This window comes from Poecilia reticulata, chromosome 3 (assembly GCF_904066995.2).
Source record: "Poecilia reticulata chromosome 3, P_reticulata-male-v2, whole genome shotgun sequence".
In the NCBI taxonomy this organism is placed as follows: Eukaryota; Metazoa; Chordata; class Actinopteri; order Cyprinodontiformes; family Poeciliidae; genus Poecilia; species Poecilia reticulata.
Window position 1 is genome coordinate 11,939,036 of NC_088832.1, and position 24,403 is coordinate 11,963,438.

Sequence of the window (24,403 nt, forward strand, 5' to 3'; positions counted from 1 at the left end):
AACTGTAGTCATGAAAGTGAAAACTACCAACCAACAAAGAACCTTGTTGATTGCTACTAAGAAGATATGTTTTTCTGCAGCTTTATGAGGGCTTTCATCAAAATATCATCTGCATCTAGAATTTTGATCCTCTCTGATAAACCACAGTAAATTTAAACTTCTGGGACTGATTGGCACCTTCAAACCAAACCACCCCGAAAAGGAAACGGTTTCAATAAAGCTTTAGAAAGCTAAAGTTAACACAATAATTGTGTCTGTGACCATGATCGTAAGCTTCTAACCAGAAAATAAGTAAAACTCTCTGCAATCTGTTGTTTGTCTTTAGCACAAAAGGTCACAATGTTGTCCTGGTCAAATCTCAGCAGGCGTCGCTGGCATTTACCGACTTCTGTTCCAGTCAATGTAGATGCTAATGTTGGTCAGAAATAAATAAAATTATCTGCATCTTTTTGAGAAGGCACAATGTCTTGATATGTTTTCTTCTTTCAAAAATCATTTTGCATTAAATACAGTCTCTTATTTTTGGAACTGTCAGTGGGGCTGACACAGTTTGCATTGTACAGCTTTGTTTCCCACAACATGTACAAACAAAAAAAACTACAGCTTTATACTAATGGTACATGGGTTTAGTGATATATTAAAGTTCCATAAGTCACACAATTTTTTTAACTTTTATACTCAAACCAAACTTGAACTACCGACTAATCCACCACATTTCGACCCCCCCCCAAAAAAATCTATTAAAGGGATTTTAATAATTGCCATTCTTGGCTTATGTTATATATTATCAAGAAACTGCATAAAAAATATTTCAAAAGGCTGTTGTTCTTGAAAGTCATGTTTGTCTAAAACAATAAATATTGAGAGAAAAAGTAACACCTCAAAGTCGCTATTTATCTTTATGAGAGATATAAAAGATGGTACGCCTCCATAGCAACCAAAGCAAAAATGGAAATAAAATGGAAAAAAAAACTTGCTCCAGTTCTTGATGATTTTGCAACAGAAACTGTTATCTATCTATCTAGTAATTGCTGATCTTTAGAAAACATCAGCTGTGGAAAACAGCACATTGTGCGAACTGCAAACTATTTAGTCTGCAGTTTTGAATGCAGCCTCTGTGTCGCACCAATAAATGCAAATGTTTCTAAAGAAGGAGATTTATGAGGAAAGGTCATACCATTTACCGTTAAAACCTTGCATCCTTCAGTGATCAAAGGAAATTATTCTAAGCAGCGAGATCAACTGCAGAGCAAATTGCTCCATATGAGTCCACAAACTCATGGAAAGAAGACAATGCAGTGAGAGCTTTATTACTTCATCAGAAGGTGACGCAAATTCAACATATCTAAATTGCTTTCTAAGAAAAATGCTTCAGTATTTATGCATAATCTCTTCTTAGCCTTATCTATCTTGGGGCAGATTAGATAAGGCTTATCATTTAAAAGAAACACAAGTATAAGAGTTAAAATTTATTTGATAGCAATAAATACTTTCTCTAACTAAGTCTGGAAATGTGCCCGATTAATGACATCAGGTGTTTGATGCAGCTCAGCGGCTCGGGTGTCCACACCGCTGTCATTGGTTACTGACCTTTGGACGAAGCCTCACAATGACGAATGTGACACAAGATATTTATCAGCTTGACATAATGCTCCGAAATGTCAGGAAGGTACCAGATATTTCGTAACACGTTTGAATGAAACAATATAACTGATAACTGAAGGCGGCTTTGGAAGGCTGCGTTGAGTTTTTTTTTTTTTTATGGTATATTTTTGTTCCAAACAATGTGCTTTCAAAGCTGATTTGGGTCAACAAAGGTCACAGTTTCCACTCATGCATACTGGCTATCTCGCTCTGTTGTTCGCATGTGTGACGCATTTCACTTTATGTGGTGAAATCTCTGAGTTCTGCGACAGTGGCCTCTGAGCCTGTTTGCTTATCAGAGAGTACATGACATTCATCGGTTCATTTGGGCTGTGCTTACCCCAGAAGTCTGACTGCGGCCAGCAATTTTACAACCAGTCCATTCTGAAATAAGTGGGTTGCCTATTAGAGAAAGACGCAGCAGCAAACAGCAGCTTGTGAACTCCATGTGCTCACAGGCATCTCTGCTGACTTGCTGCTGTTTGCTTTTGCCGGCACTCGTGTCCTTATTGATACACCAGAGGATAGATTCACGTAACAAACATGTGATTTGAGTTGTTGATCCTCAAATGTTGCATTATAATAGCGTGAGCTAGAACCTGCAGTCAAAATCAAACGTAATTATTTCACATCAAGCTACTTGGGTTCTATTTTAGTAAAGTGAGGAAAACGTTTTAAAATGTCTTCTACTTCTTCTCATCAGAAAGGTTTTTGTCTCAGAGTGCAATGATGATCTTTTTTTTTTTTTTTCATTTTTGGTGATAATTCCTAAGGCCATCTCTGATTACACTATAGCTGCCCTACACCTGGTAGAGTATTCATACCCGATTAGTTGCAACATAGCTTGCAGTTTGAGTTTTTCCACTCCTACGTTATTTTGCATGTAGACTAAAAAGTTTGCTTTGCTCGTCTCGAATGGGAAACAGCATGCAGCAGTTCTGCAACTTAGTCAGTTCCTCCACAAATGCCGTGTTTGTAAGGTGGACGACTAATAGCTGGCAACAGAATCTCCCACCAGAGCAGTTTGATCCCTGCAGCTCCTCCAGAGTGACTTGCTGTCTGCTTTTCTGATTAATTCTCTCCTGGTCCAGCCTCTTGGTTTAGGTGGACAGTAATTTTTTCCAGTTTCAGATGACGGTCAGATCAGTACTCTGTAGGTTGTTGGTCTTCATGATGCGCGCGATGTGTGTTTGTATAGTAAATAAACTTAAAACTATAGTTGTAATGTCACAGAATGGACAGAAGTTAAAGCGTTCTAATTTATTTTTACAAAGAAGTGTGTTCAGGCCCGTTCAGAACATACCCTGCCTCTCGCCTAATGATTGTTGGAGTGAGGCAATAGCCCACTGCAACCTTGCAGAAATAGGTGAGTATAGACAATATTTAAGCACAAAATTAAAGCATGACCTGGAAAGAGCCTGGGAGACCACATTAAACTGGTACAGAGGACAAGAATTTGCACGGACGCAAATTTAGTAGAGGCAGCTAAAAGACGGCGATGCCTTTAAGTCTATATTGTTAGAATAGGGGGGGGTCATAGTATAGTATAGTACTATAGTATAGTAGTAGAGCGAGCGAGCGTATGTTTTCTACGCTCCTTCACCCTGACATACTTTCGTGGGGGGGGGGGATTTATGTTTTCGCATCCACCTGAATAATATGTAGTTGCGACCCTGCATGGAGGCATGTCTATGGTGGACCTTAGCTTACATATTTGAAGTTGTTGTCCAACCGGAGCAGCATATTAATAACTTCATCCTCATTATAGTCCGACATAGTTGTTTTTCTTCCCACTTGCGCATATCAGGACGCAGAATTTGTTGAGTATCGGTGACGTTCAGTTCTGATGAATGCGGCCTGGACGTTAGGTCGCATTTGAATCGGATACATATCGGATATGGGTCGCATTTGAGAAGAATCCGACCTGTGCTATTCAGACTGTCTTGAAAAGATCAGATACAGGTCGCATTATGTCAAAACAAAAAAAATTTTAAAAATCGGAATTGGGTCACTTTAGGCTGCAGTGTGAACGCACCCTAAGTTTATTCCACTTGACGTCGCTCTTGTTCCACATTTTATAGAAGTCTTTAGCCAGCTAGCAACGTATGGAGAACGTCACGACGCATGACGTCATTACCGCTTCTACTGGTCACAACAGCGCGGCGGATGACGAGCAGCCCGGTAGCAGTCGCCTTTCTATAAGTTTGATCGTGGTATTTGTTAATGGTAGAAAGTACCGGAATGGCGACTGCAAGGAAGGGCAAGTGGTACCTGACTGTTCCATCATCCGCCGATCTATTGTTACAAGCGTAGTGTGCATGAAGTCAGTGTAGCTTAGCCTAGCACCGAATGTCAGCCATGACGTGGAACGGCGGCAGTACTTCCTTCAGAGGTCCGCTCACCCTGTGGGCCGCACTAATATTATACTTTCATATCACGGTGGGGGCCATGAAACATCGTCCTGCGGACCGCAAAAATGAGACCTCTGCTCTAGATGAATCGAGATTTCTAGATCGTCGTTCTGAAAGTGGCCTTAAATCAAAAGACAAATTCTTGACCCAGAAATAAAGTTGAAGAGGAAAACTGATCAAACTAAGATTGATGAAGTCGCTCGCTGAGGGATCATAGGGAGACGCACTCAGTCCTGACCTGCTGCCTTGCATTTGATTTGTCTGAAAGCATTCAGACACCCTGTCACTGGCAGCTATAAATAGAGCATGTCCAGGCACACACATGCGCACACACACGGCACATAATTGCAGCAGTCCATGTCTATTGATTTTTTTTTCTATCATTAGCTGAGCATCTACGTTCTGACATAACAGGGGTTCATTTGGGCAGAGAACTGATTCAGCAGGCCTGTAGGACCTTCTCTGCTGCGGTTATATAACCTCCACGGTGGGATATGCCTCCAACCGAAAGGCTTGATTCACTCCTCAAGTGCTACAGATTCACTCCATCCAATCGTATCCATTCTCACATTAGCTATGCCGGGGAGCAGAGGAGTGCTCAAAAGAAGCTGAGGCAGACCTCGATGCCATTTCATTTGCATTTCGTCCATTATGCAACGCGTTTCTCTGCGGTTGCAGAGGAGTGAAAATGAGCTGAACTCCAGTGACCTATCCAACGAGGAACCCCGCACCAGCCCACCAGCCCACAACACTCTGCCGGCTGTACCGTGGAGCAGCAGCTGAGGAAACACGTACGAACATCAACAATACAGACGCTTCTCCAGATTACCCAACGAACACACTCCTCAGTGAGTCAAAGAGCGCTGGCACTGCACAGGATCACATGCTATTGCGAAACAAATCTGGGTTCAGTGTCCTCTGTTAGAGGAAGGATGGAGGGCAGCAGACCTGGAGCCAGGTGTTTTTCCACCTTCCTGTCACATCATGTGTTAGTGACACAAGTTAATGATTATTGATTTGCTCGAACCAGGTGACAGCTTGTTTGCGTGTGTTCGTGTGACTGGAAAATCCCACTTGAGCATCTTTGTTTACTGTCACAGGAGATGTGTGTCCACTTTTAAACTTTGAATGATTCAGACGGTAACTGTGATATCTCCCCACAGATGAAGATATGAAAGTCAAAGTGGATCTTTCCCCTTCCTCTGTCGCGGGTGGGCAGCTGTCCTTGACAGGTTGGTGTGGTCAGAACCAAACAGGCTCCCCATTTAGAGCTGCCGCTCTGCTGATGGGAGCGAACACTGTGTGCTTTTTTTCCTCAACCCGAGTGCCGCATCGATCTCTGCAGTGACAGACGGAGCCAAAGCAGGGCAGTAAGAGCAGCAGCAGTAGTATTCGTTAACTTCTGACAACGACGACAAGGCAGGACCGATCACATGCTGGCAATCCCAAAAAAAAAAAAAAACAATCTGCAGAAGCCCCTCGTCAGCGCGCCACCCCCTCTAGAGTTCTCCTGAGTTTAGCCGATAGGAAGCTGGAGATGGCAGCATGCCAACCTGCTGGGCAGCCTGTGAGGGTTTCGGGTTTAGCTAAGATTAATCGGGAGTTGCTGCTGTGTCACACACTCAAAACGAAGAGGCCAATCAATCCTTCGCATGCAGCTGCAAAAGACCCAGAGTGCGATAAGAGGCTTGATGTGGCAGCAGCTGGGCAAGAAGGCGAGCTGCTCGATCCTGCAAATGGAAATGTGTTAGTGTGAAGGAAAGCCTGAGAGGAAGAAACTGGCACAATTGTCAAAAATTAAATCACGCCTCCTTTTTATTCACTAAAATTGAGAGAGGCGATGTGCAAAATGCAACCATACAATGCGACTGACACAAAAGGACAGGAAAGCATCTGATTCAGGAGCAGAAATGGACAGAGGAAAATGTAAGCAGCAGTTATGAATGCCCAGACATCAGCTTGATGATAACAATGACATAACATATCCTTGATCTTATTTGGAACCAAAATCTTATGACCGAGGTGCCGCTGTGATATGACCTGATAGCAGATAAAACACAAAGTGCTTTAAATTAAAAGTGTCTCATTGAGACTCTGATTTATTTTCTCAGGGAATTAATTACAATATGTCCGTTGCTCAGTGAGTACAGATTGCTCCAGGAGAAATTATTCAGGTTTTTTTATGGCCGCTTCCAGACAGTGTTCAGTCCCCCTACCTTTACAAACACTTCTAAATTAAAAAAAAAAATCTGAGAACTTGTAACTTTGATCTCCATCTCCCAATCTTTATGAGTATATTGCAGCTGAAAGGTTTCCACTCATGCGTGTCATCAGACGTTTTGGAAGAATCGGAGGGTTGCTATCAGAAAGTCAATAGACTCAAAGTTGCAAAAGATGGCAGCGATTTTTATTTCACTTTTAATTAGTCAATTATCTCTTGTGTTGACTCAACAGATCTGCAGACAAGACAAGGAGTGGAGATAGCTGCTGCATTATCTCAGTCTGCCAGGAAGACCGAAACACTGTTCCTGCTTTAGTCCTGTTAGGAGAGCGCCTGGTCCCAGGGCCTCTGATCCTCTTACATCACCAGCAGTTTTATCTCTTACCCCATACGTACAAATCCAGTCACATCAAACACACACACTGCGTCAGCATGAACACACACACACACACACACACACACACACACACCCCCCCCACACACACACACACACACGCACACAACACCTCCCATGTACCTGCCAGATTATTTCATAGTTTCTTTCCAAAATAGCCTGAGAATTTGATCTTTTTTTTTCTTTCCTTCTTCTAATCCTATAGCAAAGAGCGGACCAGACAGGTTACATCACATCTCAGAGGAGGGAGCTGTAGATAGACTTAATTAGGAGGAAAGTCAGCTTGAGAAAGTGTTGCTTGGAAAAAAAATGAAAAGAATAAGTTAAGAAACATTAAAGCTCTACATTACAGACTCTGCACCCAAACATCATTGACCGCAACTAAAGATTAGCTTTTGTACAGATTTATCTGCTGATAATTGTTTGTAAATATCTGAGAGGTAAAAGAAGAGAAGCTCAAACTACATAAACAAACCTAACCAGTCATGAAACATACATTATGATTTTTTGTTTTCTGCACGTTTCTGAAAGACTTTTACTAGACTTTTAAAAAATCTGTCATGAACTATGGAATGTTTTTTGGTGTTTTAATAATGCCAAAACCTGCTCTTAATAAGATACATTACCAAGTGTATTTTTTATGACAGTAAGTGCAAAACACCAGTAAAATTACAAATACATTTTGCCAGTTACATAACAGAAAGGGGGTAAACAACATCAAGCTGAGAAGTATCCATAGTAGGCTGTGGGCCTCAGGATGCTCTGCTCCCAGATGGTGAGAGGAGAGCGAAGGCAGATGGTCATCTTCTCCTGCTCCCCCTCTGATTATTCCCGATTTGAAAAACTCTCTGATGCAAAGTTGCTGTCAAGTCGCATTAAAGATGTAAGATCTGCTGCAGCTCTGCGAGTTGATTAACTTGTTTTCCTTCCAAACGTGGACGTTTTTAACCCTGACATTCATCTTAGTCATTTTATTGACCAGATTATTTGAGTTTTTTTTTTTTGTTTTTTTTCACGGCACCTCTCTGTCAACATCCCATCAATCAGCAATGAAGGGCAATTTCCTTTTTTCTGACCTCTCGTGATTGATAAGAATTAATCATAAGCGCATTTACAGCGTAGTGCTGAGCTAATGCTGCGTCAGGATCAAAGTGTACAGCACCCAATAACTAAAATCTCGATCTAACACCCAGTTTCCAGGTCAGTGCTGGAAGCAATGTGCATTGCGTAATATTTTTAACACAGTGACAGTGGCAGCAAAAACCAGTGAACTAGCTTACTGAAACAAACATGAGAGTAAAGAAGTAGTGCATGCAAATGTATTTCTTTCTGAATTTTGACATTTTGTGCATGTCGGTTTTACAGGTGTTCAACAAATAACACATCCTGGTGCAGGAAGAAACATCCAGATTAATAATTAATAAATTAAATGGTCTACTTTTTGATCACATGTAAATTAAAATAAAGATTACACATTGTTTTTTTTTATTTTCTGTTTTATTTTTATTTTTTAGAACTAAACATCTGAAAAGTGTGGTGTGCATTTTCAATCCAGCCTCCTATAACAACACCTCTGACTAAAATCCAGTAAAAGCAGCTGTTTTCAAAAGTCAACTAAGCAGTAAATATAACCCACATGTGTATAAATCCAGTTGTTCTGTGAAGGGTTTTTTTTTGTTGTTTGTTTTTCACAGCAATAGTGAACAAGTAGTACGGTGAACATCAAGGAACACAACCGGCGTGTCATAAAGTTGTGGGGTAAGTTTACAGCACGGATAGGTTATAAAACAAAAATCCCAAGCTTTGAACATCTCATGACTTGCAGTTCAATCCATCATCTGTAAATAGAATGAGTATGACATAACTGCACACCTACAAAACACATGACAGTCAACCAGAATTGCTGCATAAGCTAACGCTGCTCATCACCCTGAAGACACCATGCCCACAGTGGGATGTGGCCACATCAGGATCCCGCTGTGTGGGTAAAAAACTGAAAAGGTTCATTGGGTATGAATGTTTGTGCAAAGAATTGCAAGAAGATGATGAACACAGAAAAAAAATCCAGTCTTCCCAAGATAATAAGTAACGCTTTTTTGCATAAATACATCAACCTTTTTGCCCCCTGCAGTGGAGATTCAACTAAGCTCGGGAAAGTGGAGCCATCTTTCACACAACTCCGAAATACCGAAGTGGCATGCTATTTAACATGAGCAGTGTGTGTATAGATGGCATTGCCTATGTGTATGTAAAGAGGTTTCTCACTAGCGTGCAAGAACTGCTGCTTGTACTGGATGTTTCTGCTCCTTGGCAGAATGTTATACAACCAGAAGCGCTGTGGGGGAACGCAGACGAAGCATTGCTGTTTGCTGATCTGTAGGCAGAATTCTTTAAGGTTACATTACGTAAGGATCTCCTTTCTGTACTCTGGGCAATCAATGATTCATTTACTAAAGGCATCTTGGACATCGAATCCCAAGCTTACGCTTGATGCATTGCAGATCATTAATAATATATTTGGGAACGGAGACAATAACATGAGAAGGCAAAACAGTCGCCAGACAAAACTTCAGTTTGCCCACATGTCCTCGTTCGTCCACACACAAATATTTTTGATAAAACACAACACGCTTAGACCCAGCAGCCGTCCGGTTTGAATATCAAACAAACGGGCAAGTAAACACACGTTCTCACAGATCAAACACGCCGACAGGCAGCGATGCCAGGAAGCGGCCGTATCACCAGCTGATCAAGACTGAGGAGCGCTGCCAGTGGACCCAATAATGAGTGCGAGGCTGCAGACTCCGGTTTTATTAGGAAGCAGCTAGAAAAGCGGGCAGATACTGAAGCCTGGCATTTGTGAATTCACAGCTTCATGAACCTCCTGCTGATACTGTTAGCCTTATCGAGGATAAAAGAGAGCTGTGAAGCAGCAGGACTTCCCTACCAATGGACAAACACTTCAAAGTTTTTGTGTTGTCTTCTTCACACTGTTCTGTGAGAAGAAGAAAAATGCTGTCAAGTAGTGAAATAATTTCAGCTTCTCCTGCTATGTCGTGCAATGTAGACACCTTATCCAGAGCAAGAAAAAAAACATCATTATTAGATTTGAATTGATTGATTAGAAAGGTGGCTGCACAGTGGCGCAGTTGGTAGAGCTGTTGCCTTGCAGCAAGAAGATTCTGGGTTTGATTCCCGGCCCTGGTCTTTCTGCATGAAGTTTGTATGTTCTCCCTGTGCATGTGTGGGTTTTCTCCAGGTACTCCGGTTTCCTCCCACGGTCCAAAAACATGACTGTCAGGTTAATTGGCCTCTCCAAATTGCCCCTAGGTGTGAGTGTGTGTGTGCATGGTTGTGTGTCTTGTCTGTCTCTGTGTGGCCCTGCGACAGACTGGTGACCTGTCCAGGGTGAACCCCGCCTCTCGCCCGGAACGTTAGCTGGAGATGGGCACCAGGACCCCGCCCGACCGCACTAAGGGACAAGGGTGTAAAGAAAATGGATGGATGATTAGAAAGGATGAATGAACATTAATCAGCAGAATTTGATCGTTGCAGGCTACAAAATATGATCTTTTTCTTTTCAGAAAGCATTACTCAGAAGAAACACTGATTTTTTTTATTTCCTTCACAAAACATAAAATATTCCAGTTTACTCTCAGAGTAGGAAAAGGCGGTGTTGATGGGCTTTTATGGATCCGACACGCTGACAGACCAAACCAAACACAGAGCAGTCTCCTCCCCTTTCTGGCCTGGCCTATATTAACTTTCCATGGAGCTCCACCTCACAACTAAAGCCACATGGAGTGGGAGAAGGCACCATCAAGGGACTGAGAATACATGTACATATCCACACAGATGTAGAAATCTGGAGTGCTCTGAACTTTTTCCTCCTGCTGTTTTGGATGCACGTGTTTTGTTTTTATTTTTGATGTATGACTAATCCCTCTCATTGTTGGATTTATAGCATTTTTATTTATTTTTTCACCATGTTGCTCCGGTTATTCCAGGATAATTTCAGCCTTGGTAAGTGAACACTTTGGGATGTTGAGTTATTTTTCTGTACATTTAGTCAAAAACTCAAATGGAACAGTTAAAGGCAAAAGAGGAATCAGAAAAACTTACTGTACTCAGACACTTTGTGAGAGGTAAAACTTCATGCACATTTGCATTAAAGAGGCATCTTGATAACCAGATGGCTCTACGAACAAAGCAGCATGACTGCAACTGCGTTTGTTTTGGGTTCACAGATTATAACACACTAACTGTGAGTGGTAAAAATAGAGAGCTCTTAGTCAGATGCCGGTAGGACTTGATGTCAACCGTTTGTCTCATGATGTAACAGGAGAGGCCAACAGAAGGGATTGAAATGATGTCGGCACAGGGACACATTGTTAGCGTTTAGGAGAAAGTCACAAAACGATCCAAAGAAGAGACGGTTGACTTGTGTAAGGTGGAGTTTGTGGTTCATAAGTAGGGCAAAGAGCAGCAACAAGAGCAAGAAATGCCCCTGATCTGAGTCTTAGTCATCAATAAAACTTTTATCAGAAACAATCAAAGTCCAGTAGAGGTCAGACACAATGGAGTCAGTTCACTAATTTCAAGTTAGTTTCTGCTTATGGAATTTTTCTGGATCCTAAAGATAAAGATATAAAAAAAAACACCTTAGAAGATAAAATGTTGTTTACTTCTGAGTCTATTTAGGATAAACTATGCTGCGTTGAATAAAAAATAGCTGCAAACATTTCTTTCTTTCTTTAAAATGAAATGAGGTAAATTATATAATCTTAAAAAGACAGTCCTGCGTTTCTTGTATCCCCCGGTCTTAAACAGCCAACAAATGCATCATGAGATGTTGACACTTGTTATATCAGCCTTATGAATCTGGAAACTGTGCTTGGGAAAAAGCACTATGAAAGTCGACTCAAAACGCCACCAGAGGAAGCACAAAGTCTTTCTCGCTTTTTGTTAAAAATTTCTGCGCTCTCCGGTCCGCACCACGCTTCAGTCCGCATGCAGCTTACTCCATCGGAGAGCCCATCCCGGCCGGTGAGGAGCATCTGCATTCAGGGACACATGGATTCTCACATGGTCTGGCTGCGGATGCTGATGTACGCTGCTGCGGCTGTGATGCTGCCATGCTTGCCTGCACACGCCCACCTGCATGCTCATCCATTCACAGTATCCACAGTCTGGATGACTGACGATCAGGATCTCCTGTGCGGATTGTAAATACACCGAAAAGTAACTCGAGGATTCATATCTTGTTTTTCTAGGCTTTTTTTTTTCCCCTTCCTCGTGGCGGATATGATGTGAGATCCAGGAAGGTTGGGGAAAGCTCATCTCAGTGCCAGATGGGCTTTCCAAATCCGCAAACTGCATTGAATGACATGGCCGCAGGATTTTCTCACTGCAGAGCAAATGTGGCTTAATGCTGCTGAGAAAACAACATTAAATTATACTACATGCAAAAACAAACAGACAGATGAATGGGATTAAGCTATGCTGAAAACAAGGGCTTAATTGCACCGAATAAAAACAGCGAAAAACAAACAAACAAAAACAACTGTGATCGCGTGGATGACAAAGTCAAAGACCAGTCACGATAACAGCACTGGATACTATAGGTCAGTATGTATTTTATACTTTTTTTTAAAGTGCTTTAGACTATTCCGAAAATACAGGTACAGTGGGGAATTCTCGTTTTAAAAAAACATTCTTACTATGCAGCTTGATCCACACATTTCTTTTTTCCTCTGTATCTGTAACGGAACGTGTTGATGAAGATATAGGCCTATAGCATCAAATTCGTGGTCACTTAACTGGATTTAAACCGTGTAGGTTTCTCGAGTTTTGAATGACTTCTGCTGCTTTCACGTACTGTTCGAAGTTCCAAGAGCCAAGATCCTGATGCAAGTGCACTGTTGTTAAATAAGTTAATTGCTTAAAAAAAAGAAGAGAAAGAAAAAAAAACCCCGAAAAACAAAACAAAACAAACAAAAAAAACTTTTAACCCCACACGATAATAGGTTGTAGTCAATTAAATACAGTTAAATATTAACATTTGACAAAGACGTAGTAATGAATGCTTTTGGGAAAATAAATGATATGGTTAATAAAAAATATTTTTATGAATATTTACCTACTACAGCTAAAGAAAGCATATTTAATTTTGTGAGATTCACAATTTGTCAAATAAAAGTGCATTTAAAAATATCCAATTTAAACCCTCTAAACTAATTGATTATGTTTGTTATTATTTTTTAAAGTAAACAAGTAAGTTACTTTTGGAAATAATACAAATATTTGATTTGGCCCTGATTCAATAAATCATCCATAACGCGCTTTCACCATAATTGGAGTATTTCCGACAATCCGTGAAGTAGCCTTGTTACGTCACGCCTTCCCTTCATAGCCAGCCTAAATGGCGTTTGCAGCAGATCCGCAGAGCTCGGGGAGCGAAGCGCACGCAAACCTAGTCCGGGTTTGGTTTTAACAATAACCCAGCTAATGCAACGAATAAAGACTGTAAGTAACGTTTCCTATGTTGATCCTCATCGTTATTACGTCCACCTTGTGTGGTTTCAGTGCTGGGTTTGTATCGTTTTGAGCCGTTTTACGGAGCTCGGCTTTGTGTTGCTTAGCACTGTGAGAGCTGGACCACGTAGTCAAAAGCCTCAGCCAACAACGGTTCCTTTGTTCGTGTTGTTGCAGGGCTGCGTTTTAACGCTGTTTTTAATTACTTATAAAAACAGTGTCGAAATAAAATGTCTTATATCTAATGTTTCGGCCGCGTAAATGTTGCTTATAGATGCGGTATTGTGATAAAATTACACCGAGCCGGAGCGGCTTGTCGTTATGGTAGCGTTCTTGTCTTTTTTCCGCCACCCGGTACCTGAACCGCTAAAGGCTAATAAAGCCGTTAATAACTCAGCATATAAACTCGTATGTGTCTTAAAACGCATAATGATTTTACATAGTGTTATTTTATCCGTATTTATTAAGCCTTGTGTTTTTTTATTTCCTGACATGGATCGATACCCAGAAACCCTACTGGCAAGCGCCTTTTGCCGGGTAGGGGAGGGGCAAGAGCCTCTTACGACAGTAGAGAAGGAAATTACGGCTCTTTTCCGAGTCGTGGGACTCTCCTCACCTAAAGGAACCGGTTCTGTTGGTTCCTAAACAGCCAAAATACTCCAGATTCATAAATGGCTTATTAATAAGGGAGAACAAATACTTTACAAAAGCTTCAGGCAAACTACCACTGCAAGCTGGTATAAAAGACATGAATGAAAAAGGCACAGCATGAATAACTAAAGTATTAGAGGGCAGAAAAGCTAATGAATTAGAACGGAAAATTTAAAACCGCACCTATGAAATGTATTTAAAACTGTCTTAATAAAAACGAAAGTTAAAACAAGAATAGTTTACATGTTACTTAGTAGATGTAGTGTTGAGAGGCTTGTATGTTACACTAGCTTTGTTATGGAAAAATGTTAAAATTGAATGTGAATACCAAATGAATCATACAATTCAGAAATCACATTTATATGGATTTTCATATAAAATCCATATATATAAAATGAAAACTCCAATGATGGAGGAGCTTAAGGAGGAATTCCTTCTACTCAATCATTAGTAGAGATTGGAATATTTATCTTGAGTATTAATAAAAATATAGGATAAAACTTTTTTCACTGTTACGATGCAGTCCAAGTTTTTCTAGTGCTGTAATCAATTTCCCTTAATATTCTGATTTTATGGTCCCATTTTGTCCATGTAAAAACTCTAACTAGACCTACACTTGAAGTCAAATGAATGCATTTCTCTGAAATTTTTTTGATTTGGTAAAGTTCTCAACTGTGTTTTTCTTTATACCCCTGCCCCCATTTGTCTTGTCTTCCAGGTTATATCCAAGTAAAATGGAGGATAGTTTTGATTGTGACTGTGGTGAGCTTGAGCCACCTGATCACTGAGTAAAAATTTATTTTGAAGATTTAATAAGGCCAGACGCATTTCATTTTTATATATCAGGAGACTTGACCAGGAAAAAAAAAAAAACCTAAAACAGGAAGAAAAATTGTGCATTTCTTATGAAGCTGCTCAGGACCAGTCATACACTGAATGTATCTGCACTGTGAGGATGCAACTACATGCTTTTATAGTTTAATATAACCCCAGTGCTATTTTTTATTTTTATTTTTATTTTCCTTTTCCAATTGGCCTCAAAGTCCATTCCATTGTAGTCTATAAATCGCAGACCTCATCAGCTAAAGATATCATTGTACCCAAAGGGTTGAGGAGGATTTTTTGTTTTAAAATTTCTCCCAACATTAAACATGGAAAGAAAATATGATATACTAGAGTTCCATATCTGAGAGTGACGGCTAGCCAGGGGGGACTTGGTAGTCGTCTGTACGGGGGTTAGTTAGTTCAGCCTCTGAAGCAAAGGGTGAATTATTTGATAATTCCTCTGGTGGTGTTAAAGTTGGGCTAGGATCAAGCCAGGAAATAGGCAGAAGTTTGGCGTAAAACCCTAAAACCAGTCGTCATGGCGGAGAAGTTCGAGTCGCTCATGAATATCCATGGGTTCGACCTGGGCTCTCGCTACATGGACTTGAAACCTCTGGGCTACGGCGGGAACGGCCTGGTGTTCTCGGCGGTCGATACCGACTGTGACAAGCGCGTGGCAGTAAAGAAAATTATCTTGACCGATCCTCAAAGTGTGAAGCACGCCCTGCGGGAAATCAAGATTATCCGAAGACTTGATCACGACAACATTGTCAAGGTATGGTTCAACGTCAAACAGAATATCTGATGAAGCGTCTGAACGACGGGAAGGGTGTTTTTTACAAGACGACACGTGGCCACACTAACGCTGACATTTTGGTCTGTGCCAACAGGTTTTTGAGACCCTAGGCCCTTGCGGCCGCAGACTAACGGAGGATGTGGCGTCGCTCACAGAGGTGAACTCGGTCTACATTGTGCAAGAGTACATGGAGACTGACCTCTGTCAGCTGCTGGAGAGGGGCCCCATGTCTGAGGGCCATGCACGGCTCTTCATGTACCAGCTCTTAAGGGGCCTCAAGTACATCCACTCAGCCAATGTGCTTCACCGCGACCTCAAGCCTGCTAACCTGTTTGTCAACACAGAGGATCTGGTACTCAAGATTGGAGACTTTGGGCTGGCTCGCATTATGGATCCTCACTACTCCCACAAAGTAAGGAACACTTATTTCTGTCTTAGAAAAAAAACATATAAAACACTGTTATCTGTTACCCTGGTTGGTTCCGCACTTTCTCTGCCATGAGATGAGGGTGTTGTTGCCCTAACTCAACATATTTATTGGCCGGTAGCGTGGTGCTCCCCTGGGTGACGCAGTTTTATAGCAGGAAGTAAATAAGACAGGATGTGGTTCCCTAAGGTGACGCCTCAGCTTCCTTTCTCAGCACAAGTGGGGCTGGAAACGCCAAGCGCTGAGAATTTTCCTTGGCCGGTTGCATGCAAAGCAAAACCTCTAAAATTAGATGTGAAATTGGTTTAGACTGGATCATGGGTGACCCATGTTTTTGCCAAAGGTTTTTTGCTTTTGTTTTTATGCAGCTAATTGGAAGAATCCAGGAATTGAGCTTCATAATGTTGGTATAAAAGAACTTGGCATTAAACGCTACATGTTTATGTACCACATGTCAAATGCATGTTTTATAGCTCTGTATACAATCTGCATTTGTTGCTTTTTCCTTTGAATGTAAAGATCGAGGTTCCGTTGATTGCAACCAGGTGATGGTCTTCTTAGCTTTGCTGTGTTGTTGACACTTTATCAAAAGGATGAGGAAATGCCTGTTCATGGCCATATGGTGGTGTGAGGTGAGGAAATCTAGGTTAGCCGGCCCCTTTTTTCTCTCTCCCCTCTCTCTCTCTCTCTCTCTCTCTCTCTCTCTCTCTCTGGTTGGGTCTGGACCTCCGTTAAGCGTAGATGGAGTCAGATGCTTACACGTGTCTCAGATTAGTCATTGGTAGGTCTAGAGTGAGCTCACGTGGTGTGATCTGTTCGAGTGGTATGGCTTCATCCTCAGCCAGGACTCTGCCACCTCATACAAGACGTCTGACACACACTGGTTCACCACGTTTTCAAGCAAACACCTATACTGCAGTCGTCTAGTCGGTTCACATTTTCACTTCTGACATGTGTGTGTGCTTATGAGTCATATCCTTTGAGACTCTATCACTGAGCAGTAGGAAAGGGAAGGTGGAAGCTCATTGTTGATGGGAAGAAGTGAGGTTTTCACACGATTCAGACTGTAGAGTGGAGTGTGAGGTTTGCATTATGGGTGTTTTCTCTCTGTTCAGGCAGATTTCTAATGAGAAACATGCATGCAAGTTGGTATTCTACAGCCGCCTGGTGGAGGGGTGGGGGGGGGTTGGTCTTTTGTTTCATTGTAGCCTCTACAGTTTTTATTTGTATGTAGACGGGTTGAACCTCCTCTGGTATTTGTACATATTTAGTCATATCAGTATTGCTATTATGGCAGGGGAGTTAAAGGTGATTCATTGCAGTTCCTGTAAATTGATAATTGTTTGATGCCTACCTTGTTTTGAAGACTCCCATCCACAGTGATGGTGAAAGCCTGGAATGTTGTTTTAGAATTCCTTGGAGCAAATATGCTTTCATAAGCACCATCCACGTCATAGCGAGACAGTGACTGGGAGCGTATTTAAATAGCATCGCTAAAAACAGAAGCGCTCTTTTTTCTAGTGAACCTCAGTTCCTGGTTTGCTTTGAGTCGTGTGATCAGGCGACCATGCTTCATTCTTCTTTTTTTTTCTCACATTTTTCACCCCATTTTTAATCCCTCATGACTTTCTGGTGTGTTTTTGTGCTGGGTTGAAGTGTTCTGAAAAGGATGGCTGTTTTTCTTCCAGTGTGAGCTTAAAAATTGTCCCTTACTGGCCAAGGCTCAAGAATGACAAAAATTCACGTGCACTCATCCAGTTTTTCCAAACCATGCCCTCCTCCTTTCCCCAGCCAGCTCTTTGTCTTGTTTTGGGAGTAGGGGGGCTGGGGGGGATAAAGAGGGGAGTTGCTCAGGGCTTTATTTAAAATTTCCTGTTGTGGCCTGCCCTTCAAAAAGAGCTAGACTTCAGAAAGTCCTCCACTACTTCTGCTTAAGCTTTTTTCGCTACTGTTTAACGTTCTAAGCTTCTGCATGTTATTTGTAATAAGTTCTGTATAGTCAGTTCTTGCATGTTCTTCTTTTACTTAACCCGTTCAGAGATGTCCCTTCTTGTGAACACTCATTTGTTTAAACTGCGATCAAAAATCTCTTGGAATGAAACCCACGGGGTTCATTCTTTAGTCTTTGGGGGTTTTCCATTTAGTCAGGGTTAGCGCCACCAGAGTAAGCTCATGATTATTAGAATCATGTGCTTGCTTGATGCTTGGTGAAAGAGGCAGTAATTTGAGATGCTGGAGGAATGACTTCAGTTTTCAGTGATCCTTTGAGTAGAGTTCACCGAGGTCTTTTCTGCTGCACGAGCTTCCTGAAACTCCAAACCACAAGCACAGCAACACTCAAGCACTCATTTGACCCAGTTTATTTTGTGCCAGCAACAGGCTGGTCTGGCAGAGAGAAATATGCAGCAAGAAGTCAACACATGCCGGCTTTCTGTTCACAAGCTCTTAACACTTTGTCGCAATAGAGAGCAGTTTAACTGTAACCTGTTATGTGTATTGAATATGTCTATTATGCAGTGTGTCATGGCACTGTAGTGAGGTCTGCTCTGGTTATCCCCCTAAAAGTCACATTGTAGAACCGGAAAGTGTTTCGTGGGGTTGAGACTCATTCGACGTCAGAAAAAACTGAGCTGAATTAAATTAAATTAAATTAAATTAAAAGGAGCTGAATGATTTTGGTCATAAGTTTCCAGTATTGTCCAGAAAATTAAGATGTATTTGTATTGTGTGTTTTTTTTTTTTTTTTTTTTTTACATCTTGTTTGACCAGATTCAGGAAGTTTAGACTAACGCACTTGGACGCACTGAGCGAGCCTGTTATGAGTCATAAAAGTCAGCCTGCTTTGATCTTGATCAAGTGGTTGACTTATTCACCAACTGTTGCCAAAGGCATTTGAATTGTTTATGCGTTGACTTGGTCTGTTTATGGTAAATGGGCCACTTCATTAAAAGAGTCAAATGTTTACCGGCCCACTTTATGCTTTCAGTTATTGGCGACCTTTTAATTTGCTCCTCTTCGTTCAGTTCTGTTTCCACAGTGAATCATCTTTGCACAACCATGAATGCTAACCTAATTTGCATCCCTTTTTCTGAAAACTGGTTATATGGTTTTTTTCCTCTGGAGTCAGCTGCCGCTGCATTTCCATCGACCATATAATTGCACATACTGGAATTACATTTAATTATTGGAATTCATGCTTATTTTTTGGGGGGAACACATTTTTTGGTTGAAGTGTGTGGACTAGGTTGAGGAGGTTGTTCAGCTGCATCAATTACTGTAATTTGCAACACTACAATGGAAACACTTTTTTTCTGCATCACACAAGTCACGTGATCAACAACCGGATGTTATTACTGACAGAAAAGATGAAGAAGACGAGAGAAGGATGACAATGGTTTTTAATATTACACGAACAAAGTTATTCTTGTGTTGTTTTAAGTGCGTTTGTTATTTAATAGAAACGCAGCAATTATAAAATTGTGTGTGTGGGGGGGGTCGTTTTGTTTTTTTTCTTTTCAACATTAGCAGATTATCGACATTTTTGTAGTGGAAATGCAGCTAATGTTGCTTAAGTTGGCTTTACTAGCAACTAGCCAGCTCCAACTTGGAGTCAATAACTGGGTGCAACCCGTCTGTCCTCCATACTGCGTTCTAATTATGTCCGGCCTCTTTCTCAAGCCGCTATTCAACAAACCGATTAGCCGGTTACCTGGAGGTAGGAGATATGTCTGCACTTTGTGCCATTTATAGATCCGTCAAACAAGGGCTTGCAGAGCGTCGATACACTTGAGGATAATGTGACATCAACTATCTGCAGCTAAATTAGGCAAGAAAGAGGAGCCTTGCTTAGTGGTGAGCCAACCAATTTTGTCATACCATGAACTACAGCTGCAGGTGGGGGAAGCAAGGGTGTCGTTTTACTACAACCCCCCTCCCCCAGACTATATTCCCCCAACACACACACACATGCACACTAGGAGGAGATGGACAGTTCGCTTTCCTTTGTGCTCAGTGGGTTGTGATTTGTCGAACCGACTGTGGAGGGCAGGTTGGTGTCACCACTGTGGCAGCAGGGGGATTATCCTGCTCTCAGATTGCTGACATGGCCTTACACGTGCCTCGTCTGCCCCTCTTTTCATTTATCCGCCCCCCATCCCCTCTATTGGGTCTGTGTACCGAACCGAGCAGCTGTGTTTGAGAAGTTCCACCAAATATTTCCATTGACCTTAGAATTACACAAATTGGAATTACGAGAACAAATTTTATTAATGGAAATACGTCAATTTGAAAAAAACTCACATTTTGTGCTGGGATGAGGTTGGTTTTTCAGCCGTGTCAAAATAGCCGGGGTTTTTTTTTTTTTTTTTTCCTTCAAATCTGTAATGCAAACACTGTTTGCACATCACACCAGTTTGTCTCCTTGGAAAATGCACAACGGGTTCCACCAAATGTCTCACAACGCCACCATGATTTTGAATACCTCACCATGTGTGATTTTAATTGTTTCTTATTAAATGGAAACACATCAATCGGAATTGTTTTTCAACTTTTGCAGAACATCAGAAACGTTTATCAGACATCTCTAATATTCGCTGTTAAAGTGGCTGTTAATGTCTACGTACTGGTTTCTTCCCATACATGTAGAATCAGCTTGGGTCCTACTGCGCTGTCCTCTGAAGGTTTGACGTTTTTGTCTACACAGGGCCATCTCTCTGAAGGCCTCGTCACAAAGTGGTACCGATCTCCTCGCCTGCTGCTCTCGCCGAACAACTACACCAAAGCCATTGACATGTGGGCTGCTGGCTGCATCTTTTCCGAGATGCTCACTGGGAAAACTCTTTTTGCAGGTAATTAGTGGCTCTGTTTGAATTGTTGAACTTTCCGAAGCACCAGAGGGAAAGTGGCTGAGGAGAAAAATTTAGGGACGGTGGGGGATTAAGGTATAGGCGGCTTGTTCCCATTCTAATTCCAGCTGGGGCCGAATGAAACCGTGCGCTTGTGTAAGAACCGCCTTAAGCTGGGCACAAGGCAAACAAAAGTTGTTCCCATGACCTTCCACACTTACCCCTCAGTCATACAGATGGTGGATGTTGTGTAATCCTGGGAACAAACCGACGTTTGTCCGTCCGTTTCAGGAGCGCACGAACTGGAGCAGATGCAGCTGATCCTGGAGTCCATCCCCGTGCTGCGAGAGGAAGACCGGCAAGAGCTTCACAGCGTCATCCCCGTCTTCATCCGCAGCGACATGTCGAAGCCTCACACGCCGCTGATCAACCTGCTGCCTGGTGTCAGCCCACAGGGTGAGTCACAACCATTTGCAGAGTCACCCAGCACTCTGTGTTCAGGGTCAGGTTGCTCGTGGGTCGTTACTCCAGTTCCCTGATTGACGGTCTTAATTTTCCCCGTTCCTCTCTAGCCATGGATTTTCTGGAGAAGATCCTCACCTTTAACCCCATGGACCGTCTTACAGCCGAAGAGGCCCTGGCTCACCCCTATATGGCCGACTACTCCTTCCCCCTGGATGAGCCGATCTCTCTGCACCCCTTTCACATTGAAGACGAAGTAGATGACATCGTGCTCATGGACCAGAGCCACAGCCACACCTGGGAAAGGTGCGCTGGCAAACTTGCTAAAAAGATCTGATAACCATGATAGCCATCTTTTTATTTCTGTACTAAACCGTGTGTGTTTGCTGTTTTAGGTATCATGAGAGCCAGTTCTCAGAGGCTGATTGGCAGTTGCACAGCACCCATGACCCGGATGAAGTTCAGGTTGACCCCAGGGGGCTCTCTGACGTTACAGATGAAGAGGAGGTCCAGGTATGTAACTTAGACTTGATGGATGAGAGGATGAAGAAGTGAGATGAGATTTAAAGAGCAACAAAAGCTGAACATTCTCCATTTCTCTCCAGGTCGATCCTCGTAAATATGCCGACGGCGATCGGGAGAAGTTCCGGGACGAGCCGTCCTTCGACTACTCGCCCCTGCTCCCGTCAGAGCGGTCTTGGCAGGAAGACCACCACGAGAACAAGTACTGTGACGTGCAGTGTAGTCACACTTGCAACTACAAGGCCGTGTCCCCCTCCTACCTGGACAACCTCATCTGGAGGGACAGTGAAGTCAACCACTACTACGAACCCAAGCTCATCATCGACCTGTCCAACTGGAAGGAGCAGCAGAGCAAGGAGAAAGCCGACCGCAAGGCCAAGAGCAAGTGCGAGAAGAACGGGCTGGTGAAGGCACAGATCGCCCTGAAGGAGGCCGAGAAGACCCAGAGTCCGGCCGAGAAGGACAGCGAGCAGGAGAAACACCAGGCGGAGAGGCAGCAGAACCAAGGCTTCGACTTCGACTCCTTCATCGCCAGCACCATCAAGCTGAGCTTGCAGCCGGAGCCGTGTCCGGAGGTGACCCTGCTCAGCGAGGTGGGGCTCCTCAACGAGCTCAACTTCTCCGTCTCCCAGCTGGAGGCGCCCCGCTCTACTTCCATGTCAAAGACTATTAGTCAGGAGAAAGAGGAGAAGTGCCTGGTGAACCTCGCTCAGTTGGGCGGCGGGGGTCTGGGAGTGGTTGCCGGGGACTGCGTCTGGCCCTCTGAGCCCTGGGAGAGCTTCGGACCCGGGGAGAGCCTCGGCGATGGCGGCTGTCTGATAGACGAAGCGTGCTGGGACCTCCGCAAGGCGGACCAGCTCCAGAAGGAGAGCTCCTACACCAGCTACCTGGACCGCTTTTTCAGCCGGAAAGACGACAGCGTCGCCGAGGCCGTGACCGGCCTGGAGATGGAGCCCTCGGTGGTGAAGGAGCTAGACGACAGCTTCCTGGACGCTAGTGCGGAGATCGTGCTCAATATGCAGCTGGACTCTCTGGCTTTGCCCGTGTTTGACGGCCCCGACGACTTGCCTCTAAAGTCCATCCAGGCGTCCCTCTCCCCTTGTGCCGTCAAATGTTCCCCTCAGATAGCCCACAAAACCTACAGCAGCATCTTCAAGCATCTTAATTAAATACATCTTCCCTCACAGTGCAAAATCTAGGCAGTTTTATTTTTATTTTAATACGGTGTTATTGTACTTGAATCATTTCATACCATTTTTTTTTTTTTTATTATTGTAGTTTTATTTTGAGGAGTCGATGGGGGCTGATTTATTATATTTGAAGAGTTTCATCATCACTCTGAGCCTTGATCACCTGGCCTTCATGGGTTATTGTCTACACCCTCATTGCTAAACCGGCATGTCGTTGCACATGTAAGTACTGTAGATGGAAGGGATGGAGGGAGGAGAGAGGTGGAAAAACAGGAGGAAAGGATTTAAGAAAGGAGATTTTGAAGGAAAGATCGGTGAACAAACATTGCTGTAGGCTTTTAAAGTGCTTTCAAACAGCCTTTCCTGGGTTGGGTGTATACATTTGGGGAAAAGGAAAGCGGGTTGGGTGGGTTCTTTTTGTCTTTTTTATTTTTTATTTTCCTTCTTATTCGACTTTCTAACGTTTCCCCGAAGAAAGCTTCCGTAACAATCCTTTCATACTGTAAATCTGACACATGATGCCAGCAGCAACCATTATCGTAGGCGTTAAAATGTAAACGTGTTATCTACCTCAAGGTAACAGCAGTGAGAGACACTCGAAGCCACACTAGTGCTTTACACACATGACCATCCTCATACCATGAAATGAAGTGGTCGCAAAGATGAAATCTGTCTCACTTCGGCATTTAACATAGTGAGGTGTTTCAGTAATCGTTATTTATTTCTAGCAGATGTGCGATATTTATTTTATGAAACTTTGTTATGTCAAATGTGATTCTTGAAGGTTTGAAGAGCTGAACAGACTTCCATTCTCATTTCGGCACTATAAGGATGTGCAGGTGTTCCTTTTTGTTTTTAACGTAGGATGCAAATTCATGTTTTTTTTTTAATGAAGTTGAAGCTTTCCATTCTTTTGTTCTACTGGGTATTGTCTTTTTTTTTGTTTGTTTTTTTTACGTATAGGTGCATTCTGTCTTTTTTTTGTGAAAACCTCCTGTCTCATTTGAAGAAGCACCTATAAAAGTCTTATTTTTATTTTAAGAAATTCTAAGTGTTAAAAAAAGGGCCATGGAGGCAACGGAAAGGTACATTAAAAAGCAAAGCTAACAGTGGGTTTAAAGTACGTCAGTTTTAATTGTATGTTTGTTTTTTTTGGGGGTGGGCTGGGGTGTTTTTGTTAAATTTCTATGTACTTTTTCCAGGCAAGCATGATGAAATAGGTTAAGGTGTAGCATGTAGAACACTTGCGGACTTTTTTTTGTAATTATCGGTTCCCCTGTTCTACAAAATATCTCAAAATAAAAATTACTGGCAAATAAAATGTCACCGACTCTTTGTTTCATTTACAGACATGCTCTTGTTCCAGAAAGGATAAACGTTGAAACGTGTCTGTTCTCTTGTTTAGCTTCGTAGTTTAATTATTAGACTAGTGAGCGTTTGGCATTTGGCTTCAGTCATCTGCTCAGTCTAGTTTGACTTTCC

At 42.4% G+C, this 24,403-nt stretch overlaps 1 protein-coding gene across 3 annotated transcripts; it reads left to right on the plus strand.

The window, feature by feature from the left end:
• Nucleotides 1–10,457: 10,457 nt before the first annotated feature.
• mapk6 (mitogen-activated protein kinase 6) lies at nucleotides 10,458–24,242 on the plus strand. 3 transcript variants are annotated; one of them, XM_008404562.2, is made up of 8 exons: nucleotides 10,458–10,693; nucleotides 14,574–15,455; nucleotides 15,571–15,888; nucleotides 20,606–20,750; nucleotides 21,039–21,203; nucleotides 21,320–21,515; nucleotides 21,605–21,722; nucleotides 21,815–24,242. In XM_008404562.2, exons 2-8 carry the CDS (start codon nucleotides 15,219–15,221, stop codon nucleotides 22,898–22,900), a joined length of 2,265 nt encoding a protein of 754 aa, XP_008402784.1. In that variant the 5' UTR covers nucleotides 10,458–10,693; nucleotides 14,574–15,218; the 3' UTR covers nucleotides 22,901–24,242. The 3 variants fall into 3 exon arrangements, with proteins under 3 accessions (XP_008402784.1, XP_017159580.1, XP_008402783.1); XM_017304091.2 differs by lacking the exon at nucleotides 10,458–10,693 and adding an exon at nucleotides 12,015–12,294; XM_008404561.3 differs by lacking the exon at nucleotides 10,458–10,693 and adding an exon at nucleotides 13,046–13,195.
• The last annotated feature ends 161 nt before the right edge of the window (nucleotides 24,243–24,403 follow it).